The sequence below is a fragment of the Callorhinchus milii genome, unplaced genomic scaffold, assembly GCF_018977255.1.
Source record: "Callorhinchus milii isolate IMCB2004 unplaced genomic scaffold, IMCB_Cmil_1.0 Scaffold16, whole genome shotgun sequence".
NCBI classification, from domain to species: Eukaryota; Metazoa; Chordata; class Chondrichthyes; order Chimaeriformes; family Callorhinchidae; genus Callorhinchus; species Callorhinchus milii.
This window is the reverse complement of record NW_024704757.1, coordinates 6,516,440-6,528,280: the sequence shown is the minus strand read 5'-3', so window position 1 is coordinate 6,528,280 and position 11,841 is coordinate 6,516,440. Positions and strand designations below refer to the sequence as shown.

Genomic DNA, 11,841 nt, shown 5'->3' with positions numbered 1-11,841 from the left:
TCCCTCCAAAACCAAAAACAATAATAAATTGGTCAGTTTCAATCTACGACTGTTTGTGGGACATGCTGTGCGCAATTGGCTGCCGCGTTCGCCCACAAATATACAGTCAATTCACTTTACAGTGTGTTCTGTGAAGCGCTTTGGGACGTCCTCCCGACATGAAAAGCACTATATCAAATGCAAGGATTATTATTATTATTATTAAGGATTATTATTATTCACTCACTATTTTTCCTAGATTTTGATATGGCCTTGAAATGCCACAGGGAAATTGTTATCAAGTGTATTGACTATATTTGCAGGACAATGTGGCAGTAATTTCTTTTATTAAAAAAAGCCCAGCCTAGCATGTTCCCACAAACAGCCCAAGAAGGTGAAACGTTAAACCGAGGTCTCATTTGCCTGTTCAGGTGGACGTTAAAGATCCCGTGGTGCTATTTGGAAAGAAAACAGAGTTTCTCTTCCCCGGTGTCTTGGCCAACAATATATAAAATTGGTCACTCACTCCACGGCAGTTGCTGTGCTGCCGTGTTTGCCTACAAATACTCCACTTCATGACAAGGCGCTATATCAAATGCAAGTATTATTATAAATATAGTGATCAGTCCTGTATTGATTTCTGGTTTGTGTCTGGAGGTTCAAATCCTAAGTCGAGGTGGAGGTGATAAAGTGCTTGAAAGCTGAGCTTCCACACATGATGGATGAGGAGTCTTCCCATCCCTCTCTCTCTCCCCCCCCACCATCCGCTGCAGATACTGATGCAGTTGCCTCCCCCCCACCCCTTTTCTCCGAGACCTCCAACGCAGCCCTGCCCGAGTGAGCAACCACGTGAACAATTTGTTTTCGGCTGTTAGTTGTCAGGACGTCCATTGCCATGGTTACCACCGGGAGTAGAAACATTTCGAGGAACAGTCGAACTCAAAAGTAATTGGAGCTTTTCTTTGAGACAATAGAGACCGCTTGTGTATGTGTGTGTGTGTATGTGTGTGTGTGTGGGGGGGGGTGGTGTGGACGCCTATTGGTTCAAATGCTTGTACTCTACAGGGATCTGATGGCTGTACTGCTTCCACATCTACAGTTACAATTAACCCTTCGCTGCTCAACCTGCGGAAACGTAACAACAACCTTCAGACTGCCAGGCCGAAGGACGCACCGTTTCAATATCCTGAGATTATCTTTCCCTCGGGAATCCCCCAAAAAATGCGCTCAATCCACGAATGTTTGTGGGACGCTGCTGTACTCAACTGGCTGCCGGGTTCCACTCACAAAATACACATTCAATTCATTTTTCAGTAGCACTTGAAGCTTCAAAGTGCTTGAAGCACTTTGAGTTGTCTCAGTGATGTAATATCAAATGTAAGGATTATTATTGTAACAACAAATTGCATTTGTATAACACCTTTCACGTTGGGAGGATGTCCCGAAACGTTGGTCAGCTGCGGGCTTGCACCTCGAGCAGGAGGGTGGAATCAGGAGGGGTGGAGGGGTGTGGGAGGGGTGTAAAATGACAAGCCTGAAGACTCCACTCCATATTTTTGAGATTGCTTCTCTTTCCGTTTTTCTTAATTACTTCACAAAAGAGGCAATTAAGCCTCTGGGGATCTGTTAATTTAGTGATAGCTCGAGCCCCCACCCCCCCCAGTTCAGTTACAGCACCCGGAGGCACACAAGACAGCACACACTGTGGATTCCTCCTGTGCTCCTATCCGCAACCCAGCAAGACCTTGCCTCCCTTCCCGCGTCCCCCCTCCCTCCTTCCGTCTCCCCTGAGCTGGGATTGTCCCCATCGAGACCATGGAAAAGGCAGGAAAGCAGCAGATCTCATGCCTGGAGCTTGGGTTAGAACTCGACCACTTTGGCCCAAACACAAGCATCTGACGGAAGTGTTAAATTCCGACCCAGAGCTGGTGGGTTCTCGACTGGTTACTGACAATTCCCAATTGACATTCAGATCATTCTTGCATTCCGATGTATGGGAATTCCCTACAGATCCACAAGCATGATTAGAAAACGGGGCAGTAATTCTGATCGGGGAAAGGATTTACAGGTTAGAGCAATGAGTGAGATGATCAAATACTCAAAAATAATCAAATATAATCCTTGTATTTGATCCAGCGACTTATCACGTCATTGAGATGTCTCTAAGTGCTTCACAGGATATACCGTAAATAGATTGACTGTATTTTATTGGCGAAACGTAGCAGCCAGGTTGCATACAGCAGTGTCCCACAAACAGCCAAGGAGTGAGTGACTTAATTTTATTTGGGGAATCGTTGACCAGGACACCACGAGAGAGAAACTCCCTTCTCTTTTCAAACAGTGCCATGGGATCTTTAATATCCAACTGAACAGGCAGACAGGACCTCGTTTTAATGTCTTATCCAAAGAGAGAATGTGTGAAGGGGTGGAAACAGAGGACCTGGCAGATATAGTAACGATATGAATATTAGGTAGTTTTGCTTGGTTATGTTTTGGGACCTCAGAGTATTGAGGTAGAATATTCACATGTGGGTGGGTTAGCCTGTGTGGGACAGGGCTCTGAAAGGCTTGATGGATAAATGGTGTTTTCAACTCCTCCGCCTCCCCCTCCAGCTCTGGCTTCCAGTCAGCTGTGTCAAACAGTTTGAAACATGCTCCCGACGTGTAAGGCACGTTAATAAAAACAATACTTGCATTTGATACAGCGCCTTATCATGTCATTCAGACTTCTCAAAGCGCTTCACAGAATATACCGTAAAGTTAATTGACTGTATATTTTGTGGGCAAAATGCAGCAGCCAATTGCAGTCCTACAAACAGTGGTGGATTGAGTGACTACATTTTTTTTAATGTAGATGTAAATTGTTGATTGTCATCTTCAAAAGCTGCGTGAAAAAAAACTACCTCTTCGACCACACCCCTCCCTGATTAATGTCCAGTGTCACCCAGTAAAGGGCTTGGAGCCGTCACTCTGCACGAACGGTGTGGTATAAACACAAGTTGTTGTTTTCAATTACTATCCTTCCTTTTAAGCTCTTAAAGCGAGAGGCGTTACTGTGCGCTGTATCGAAGGCAAATAATTAATTCTTACAAATAGACCACTGTGAATTCATTGTCTACATTCATTCACGTGTAGAGAAAGGACACTTGGACAAGATGCCTCACACAGAGAGAGAGAGAGAGAGAGAGAGAGAAGAGGTACGAAAACATAGCCCACTGTGGGAAGAGAGAAATAAAATATTCTGCACAAGGTTTCAAATGGTGAGAACCAGATTTGATTGCATGTTTCCGGGAGCAGAGCTCACTTCCCACAGTGATAGCGCTGTTCACAGTCAACTGCAGCATTCGCCAGAGACTGACGTTTTTTTTTACAGTTTTTTTCTCTATCCCTCTGCCTTGCTCTCTTTCTGCGTGAGGGGCGCTATATAAATGCAAGTTGTTGTTGTTGTTGGTTAAACCTCAATGTACTTTTGTGCTTTTTTTTCAAAGCATTCCTTTCACAAGAGGCAGCGAGGTTGGGAAATATTTTAGCTACGCTAGTCGCTGCTGTGACACTGACAATATTGAAGCCCCGATTTCCTGGTGCTGTTTTGCGAATCGCTCGAAGATCATTTCACTGGGGTCTTCACATTTATCATAGAAACTTCCCATTACAGCCAGGCTAATGACAGAAGGATCAGGATTCGGACAAAGGTTCAGCCCCAAAGGTTCACTGTCTTCCTCCTCCACATGATGATTGACCTGCTTTGTGGGTTTCCAGCGCTTTCTGTGTGTTTATAGCAGACAGATCACAAGATGCTGACAGCACATCAGTGATTGCCGATTAAGAGCCCAGCCATATTTCAGTCAGGGACAGTGGAGGGGGAGCTGAGAAACACAGATAAATTCTTCTAAATCGCGAAGCCACATTCATTCATTCTTCTTAATGCAGTTCCAACTGTTCCATTTCGCCTTGCAATTTTTTCTCTCCTCTCCTCAAGGCGCTGACCTGAGCAGGCAGTACTTAATGAGGCAGAGCAAAGAGGCAGCTTTAACCTGTATTATTTTGAATTAACCTATGAAGTCTGCTGCAGGTCCTGAGAAACGAGCCCCCTCCCCCCCTTCCAGGGCTGGCCAGACTTTCTGTTCCAGTTTATGCGTTGAAACAAACATTAATATCAAAGTGAAATACTAATCCTTAATGTTAAGACTTTTTTCTATCTCCATATTTCCCTCCCTCCTCATCCTTCCATTGAATACCATTCTTTATATCTTTATTTCTTCAGATGAGATGATAAACCGAGCTCCCCGTCTGCCTCTTCAGGTGGACGTTAAAAAGATACCATGACGGTAATTGAAAAGAAAAGGGAGATTCTCCCTCCAGGTATCCTGGCCAACAATCCCTCAAATAAATAATTGATTGTTTGTGGGACACTGCTGTGTGTTATTGTGCTGCCGCGTTTGCCTACAAAACAGTCACTTAATTTCACAGTAAATCCTATGAAGCGCTTTGAGATGTCCTTCCGATATGATAAGGCGGCTTACTACATGTAAAGATTATTATTATTATTTATTATTACTTTTCCTAATGTAACTTGACTACCAATTCCAATTTATTGGGGAACAACGTTTATAACTCTTGAAGTTTATTTGCCCGATTTCTACACATGTCTTGCTCCAATAGTCCAATTGGAAGGTGCAAATAGCTTCTGAATCATGAACTCTCCCTAATTCCTTCCTCCTCTCACTTGGTTCAAAACCCTTCTGCAAATAATTCATAAGTAAATGTGAAAAAAAAGATTTTTATTTGGAATTTCTATTTACAATATTAAAATGTTTTTTAAAAAATCTTATAATATAAAAAATTCTAAAACAAAGTAAAAACATAATAAATATGAAGGTATTACTAGAATCCCTCCTATCAATGTAAACCAGCAAAGGCACAGGTGATTAGAAACATGAAACATTTGAATAGGTATCTAGGCATTATTCAAAACAAGCCACAACTTGTTCATTTAAGTTTCTCTACAAAACACTCTTCAAAAACTATCAGTCTACGCCAGAAACCAAATCTTGGGAGGTAAGCCTGGATTGTTAAGAACTGTGGAACATCCTCCCGATGTGAAAGGCGCTGTATAAATGTAAATTTGTAATGTAATTTATTTGCAAACGTCGACTCCCAATAAGTCATGAAACAGACATTAGCAGCTTCATTGAAGTACGCTCACAGTGACGAGAGCAGGCAAAAGGCGGGAGGTTTCAACATGACCCAGATAATTGAAAGGGATGGCAACACTGCAGTCAGCTACATTCAGAAGGGCAGAGCGCATTCGGTTGGTTGGCAAGTGATTTTAGATTTTAAAACAAATGGGGGCAGGGCGGTTTATACGTTGTGAATCTATAAACGTACACACCTCCTACACCCCAAAACCTGGAGCAAATGCTGGGCCCCAATTGGAATCATGGCCCCCTCCATTGAAAACATCTGCCTCTAGAAGTTGGAATCCTGAGATTTTAGTGAAACAATGACGAGATCGTCAGAGTTGTCTGAGTCCACATCTTCTGCTCTCCCGTAACTGGACCTCTCTGTAAGCAAGAAGTAGAAATAAAAATCTTTATTAATTAGTTTTGATAATAATCTTTCTTCGGGGGGTGTGGGGAGGGATAGAAATGACCTCTTTAGCTTTTTCTAGCATTTACCTTTACAGTTGAGTTAGGCAAGGATTATCTTGTATTTATAAAAAGTTAATATCAAACACGTAAATAATAATAATTCTTGCGTTTCACATCGTGCCCCTCATGCAGAGTAACGTTCAGACATAATCCCGTTTCGATGAGACGTCTCAAAGCACTTCACAGAATATATTGTAAATTGGATTCATTGTGTATTTTGTGGGCAAAATGCAGCAGCCAGTTGCGCACAGCAATGTCCCACAAACAGCCTTGGAGTTAGTGACCAATTTTATTTGGGGGATTATTATCAGTGTCTTGGGACGTCCTCCCAATGTGAAAGGTGCTATACAAATGTAATTTTGTATTGTCGTATTGGCCAGGACATTGGAAAAGGGAAACCCCTTCTCTTTTCAAATAGCACCATGGGATCTTTAAAGTCCACCTGAGCAGACAGACGTTGAAGTCTCAAGTTACGTTTTTAAAAAAAGATTTATTTTTGTCCTGTGCAAATCACGTCACTTACCCAATGGCGGTCTATTTGCTGATAAATTGAGTTTCCTCACAGATTCCATCTCTTCCTTGTCTTCAATTTCAAAACACTCCTCTGGTATCTCGTCGCTGTCCTCATCCCCCTTGTGGAAATCTGTCATAAAACAGGAAGCCATTGGCAACAATAATAATAATCCTTGCATTTGATACAATGCCTTATCATGTCTTTGAGTTGTCTCAAAGCCCTTCACAGAATACAATGTAAAGTGAATTGACTGTATATAACAATACACAGATTATAGGCAGCGGAGGCAGTGCTTTACATAAACAGCTCAATGTCGAAACGGGAAGACGGGTGAGCTGGTATAATGGAACGATGGAGTCAAATAGTGAAGAGCCTTCACTCATCGGCACAGGCACAATGGCCTGAAATGGCCTGTGCTGTAGTGTTCTGTGATTAATCCCAACCACTCCTGTGATTGCTTTCTGTGGGGTAATAATCCCTCCTCAAATTACAAAAAAAAGTTTTGGACACTCAATCCCCTACTGTTTGTGGGACAATGCTGTGCGCAATTGTCTGCTGCGTTTTGCCCACAAAATACACAGTCACTACACTTTACAGAATATTCTGTGAAGCACTTTGAGACGTCTCAATGACGTGATAAGGCGCTATATCAAACACAAGTGTTATTGTTATTATTATCTTGTGTTTTGCAGGACACAGTGGTGCTGCCGAGTGTGTCAGACACTGACTGGCTTAATTAGCACGTTAGCAATTCAATCAGACCAGTGTGTGACAAGGTGTTTGTAACCTCCCATCAATGTTAGTTGTTAGTGGGTCCCCATTGTGTGGTTTATCCAAATTTCTTGGGTGCAGGAGATATGTGGACATCCAGGCTTTTGCAAAAGGGAATAACAGAAAGCAGAAGCCTCAGTAACACGTGCAAGAAAAATCCCCTCAAACTAACTAATCCTTTCATTAGTGAATTGCTATTATCTAAGAACTGTGACTGACTTCTCAAACCTCTGAGGACTGTGGGTAGGAATTCTGCCTCAAATTAAAACCAACTGGTGCAGGGCGATGGCAAACATCCCTCAGCGACGGAGGTTGACACAGAAACGTGCGGAAACGTGACGAGAAAATAAAAATGTCTGTGCGGGGCCTGGGATTGTTTGCAAGGAATGATGTGGATTAAGAGATAATTGTTGGCTTTGACCTCTCTCCCAGTTCCACCCTCGGTGTCAGAAACTCCACACAAAGTCATTGCCAGAATTCAAAGTTTTAATTGGATTATTTCTTACTAATAAAAAAAACTGACGATGACTCATAATTTAGTGGTGAATAATCCAACGCAGCGGATGCAGCTAAAGTCAGGGAGGTCGGAAGAAATTGGGGAGTGGGGGGGAGGGGGAATGGGTGTTGTTAGAACATGGCTTAATGCGATGGTGGCCAACCTGTGTCAAGATTCATGGCACAAATCAAGAAATAATCAATCAAGAAAATGTATTTTGTTGGCTGACCATAAAAGATGCCCACAGCTGTCTTAATGCAAATGGCTACTGAGGCCAAATCCACAACGGATTAAAATGGGAATTAGATAATACCAGAAAAACTGTATCATTTAGGGTTTTGGGGAAAAGAAATGGGATTAGAGCAGAGAGCTGTATGGGGGGAGCAAGCACCAAACTCAAAAGGCCAAATAGCTTCTTGAAATAGATCCAAGCTGGTAAGGCTTTTTGTGGGGTAAGTACCTTGGGAGGAAAAGCCCTCAGACTGCAGTATATTGAACACCTACCCAGATATGCTGGTCGGCTTCGGGCCTTGCTGGACCTGCTTGCTACATCAGGAGCTTCTTTTGCTTGTTGAGTTGAAGGAGTAGGTTGTGCTTTGCCTGTGTTGCTAAACACCACCATAGACACCAAAAGAAATATAATAATAATAATCCTTGCATATGATATAGCGACCCATCATGTCTTCGAGATGCCTCAAAGTGCTTCAGAATATACTGTAAAGTGAATTGACTGTATATTTTATGGCCGAAACACCACTCTCTCTCTCCTGAATATCTCAGAATCTACTCTGCGCATTGCACGATGCAAATCAGTTGGGCTGTTGCTGTTGTGTTCAGTAAGTTTTGCAAATCTATGAATACGTGTGGTGCCGCTATAAATATGAGACGATTTTGTGTTAAGTATAATGTTATTTAGAAACTGCAGCACAAATTTTCACTGAATGGATCAGAATAGTGCTTAACCCTCAGCAATGAATCACTTACATGGAATCGCACCCCGCCCCAGGTATTTTAAATCCCAGGTTTTTAAATACAAGGATCACAGTTAGTTGCGGTAGAAACACAGCAAGAGCGCACAGCCTGAATTTTACCTCTGTGTCAGACGCTCTCTGCGGCTCAGGTGACCCCTCAACGAGGACTGGATGAAGGTGATGGCCTCCTCGTCCTCAACCTGGGCAGAGATAAGCCTCTGGGTGCTGTTACTGGGAGAAGCAGAAGGGCTCTGCAACCAAGTGTGGTATAGAGAGACATTAGACATTAAACACAGCCGTGCTCACACACTCACTGTGCGGGCTCGACTTGAATAATAACAACAATAATAATCTTTAGTCAAAGTTTGACAAACACAAATTTGGAATGCTTGAGGAAAGCAAATTTTCTTAAAAAATATAATTATAGTACATTCAATTATTACTCTAAATTTTCTCCTCGTTGGTGTACATGGTTCGAGGGACATTGCTGTAGGCAAATTATCTGCCACATTTCCCTGTGAAGCACTTGATTTTTATTATTACTGGAACAATAATAAAGGAACTGTTTTCGCACTCGAAGGAACTAGGTCAGGACAGGAGGATCTGAAGGAGGGTGGAGTGGAGATGGGTAATAATACCTTGTTGTGCAGAGAGGAGGTGCTGTTTGGCTCCTTTGGGTGTGTGGCGTGGGTGTCACCTCGGGCTGAGAGCTGCCTCTGCCGAGCTCGATGCCCCTGTAGAGCTGCCTGGATGGTGGCTGTTGCCTAAGAACAAAGCAAACAGAACACTGGTCACAGGAAGCTTCGGAAGCTGTTTTATAGCAGAAATGCCTGGTTTCTGGATTGACCCAGACTACGCAGGCTGCCTGTCTGCTTCATTGCTGTTTTGCGCACAAAGTACAGTCAATTCACTTCAATAATAATAATAATTCTTACATTTGCTATAGCGCCTTATCACGTCTTCGAGACGCCTCAAAGCGCTTCACAAAATATACTGTAAAGTGGAGTGACTGCGTATTTTGTGGGCGAAACGCGGCAGCTAATTACTTTACAGTATGTTCTGTGAAGCAATTTGAGACGTCTCGAAGATGTGATCAGGTGCAATATAAAATGCAAGGGTTATTATTTAATAATAATATTATGATTGCTAAATGCTACTGTTTGAAATCTTTGTAGCTGAATATTTCTGCTTTGTCAAGTTAGGGGCTGTTAGAGTTGACAAAGGGGACATCTTGGGATTTTTCCTTTCAAACACTGTGCAGCGCCTTGGGATTCTAAAAACTGTTTCCACTGGTGGATGTGTCGGTGACTCGAGGTCACAGATTCAAAATAGTTTCTAAAAGAAGCAGAGGGGAGGTGAGAAGAAATTTTTTCATGCAGCGAGTTGTTCGAATCTGGAACGCATTGCCTGAAAGGGTGGTCGAGGCCGATTCGATAACTACTTTTAAAAACGTGGTGGACGGGTATTTGAGGAGGACGGGTTTGCAGGGTTATGGGGAAAGGGCTGGGGAGTGGGATTGACATTAATTGCTCTATTCAAAGAGTCGGCACAAACTCGATGGGCTGAATGGCCTCTTTTTGTGCTGTACAATTCTATGATTCTATCCCTCCCGACGTGAAAGGCGCTACACCTTTCACTTTTGTTGTTGTCGTTGCCGTCCTCACGAGTTATAAAATCCCTAGATATTCCTGGCAGACTAACTCTCTTGGGGATGTTTGCTCCACGTGCTCAAATTTACCTCGGAGTCCCAGTCTGTGTCTTCTTTCTAAAGAGGGGAAGGAAATAGGAACATCATTAAAACTTTCCAATAAAAAAATGGACCAAGCCACTCTCTTAAAACATGTAGCACACTGAAAGGCACTTTCTCCTCTTAGTGTTCAATCACCAAAAAAGTGAGAGATGGGGTCAGTCAGCACTTTCATGCTCCGACTCTACACTGTTAAACATAGAATGGGCTGGAGGCTGCTCAATATTTACTGTGAAGGAGTGCAATCTCTGTTAAACGTGTTGAGTGACGGGTGTGATGGGTGAAACAGACTTTTTTTTTTAGCTCCACGTCTTTCGTTCTTAAATTCCAGACTGATTTTACACTCTCCTAAAGCACCCTCCAGCTCTCTGCTCCTTTTTAACTCTCATCTAGTGACAGAACTTGATCGTTCCTAGTAACAGCTCAACATAAGTCTGTGGACTCAGGTTTGACTTCATTCTCCTCTCAGGTAACATTCAGAGGTGTGGGCGTGGAATTCATCCAAACCTAAACTAGTTGTGTGCCTACAGTGAGGCAGTAAATCCTCTGGTGGATGAGAGCAAGTCCCTGTATAACTGTTCAAGATGTTTCAATGTCACAGGCATTGTATTAAATGCAAGGATTATTATTATTTGGTGCATGTTAATGCTCTGCAAGCTATTCAAATAAAAATAATCCTTGCATTTGATATAGCGCCTTATCACGTAATTGAGATGTCTCAAAGCGCTTCATGGAATATACTGTAAAGTGGATTCACTGTATTTTGTGGGCAAAATGCAGCAGCCAAATGCGCACAGCAGTGTCCCACAAACAGCCATGGATTGAAGTGACCAATTTATTATTATTTTTTTTCAAGGAATTTTACCCCCGGAAAAGCGATCCACCAATCGACTAATAACTGGGTTCCTACTTACTACCGGGTAAACAGCGGGGTGTGGAGTAAGGAAACCTGCCCAACATTTCACCCTACCAGGAATCGAACCCAAGTCTCTCGTGAGCAAGGCGAATGTTCTAATCACTGAGCTACCCGACTCCACAATATCACGCATAACACACACTGTCCTTTCTCAGTGAGCCTCGGGGGCTGCTGTGGGCTGGTTCCCAGCCTCAGGTCCTCCCCACTCTTACCTTCCCAACGCCATCTCCTTTCTCTCTCTGCTTCTCTTCCTGAGTGGCCTCCAGCTGTTTCACCCTTTCTGTCAGACCCCAGACCTCTTCCCTGCAGCACAAAACACAGCACATTTAACACTACCTCTTCAGCTGCTCATTAAACTGGCACTAAATGAAACGGCTGTGATTTCTGGAAGGTGCTGACCTGGTTTGCTCAGAGGTTTGATCAACTTGAAGCGTTAGTCTCTCCAGTACTTTCCCCAGCTCAGACTTCTCTTGGATCAATTTCTTTACTTCGGCACTGGAAAGCAGAGATGTGGACTGGAATTAACTGGGGCAACGTGGGGCTAAGTCACTGGCCTTTCAATTCCAGCTCCCTTCCAGGCTGGGAATCCAGGACTAAAATCTGGTCCATACTTGTTTTAAGAAAGTCACTCACACCCAATGGTGAGAGGCTTTCACCTGAGCTGGATTCAAACCCGGAGTCCCAGGGGGTGAAACACCACTGTACTGAACCACTGTGTGCTGGGCTGAAGCACAGCGTCATCATCTGGTACAGGGTGGTCTAACTGGCAGCCCCTGGGCCGATTACATCTTCCCCC

General features: G+C 43.3%; 1 protein-coding gene across 1 annotated transcript in view; it reads right to left on the bottom strand.

Moving 5' to 3' along the window:
• Window positions 1–4,752: 4,752 nt before the first annotated feature.
• Window positions 4,753–11,841, bottom strand: part of iqce (IQ motif containing E) — a 24,204-nt gene continuing 17,115 nt past the window's right edge. Inside the window, exons 15-22 of the mRNA XM_042340977.1 lie at window positions 11,445–11,540; window positions 11,258–11,348; window positions 10,121–10,147; window positions 9,021–9,146; window positions 8,503–8,633; window positions 7,916–8,019; window positions 6,154–6,273; window positions 4,753–5,543 (exon numbers count right to left, since the gene is read on the bottom strand). Coding sequence (XP_042196911.1) covers window positions 5,449–5,543; window positions 6,154–6,273; window positions 7,916–8,019; window positions 8,503–8,633; window positions 9,021–9,146; window positions 10,121–10,147; window positions 11,258–11,348; window positions 11,445–11,540 — 790 coding nt within the window. The 3' untranslated portion in view covers window positions 4,753–5,448. The remainder of the gene's footprint in view (window positions 5,544–6,153; window positions 6,274–7,915; window positions 8,020–8,502; window positions 8,634–9,020; window positions 9,147–10,120; window positions 10,148–11,257; window positions 11,349–11,444; window positions 11,541–11,841) is intronic.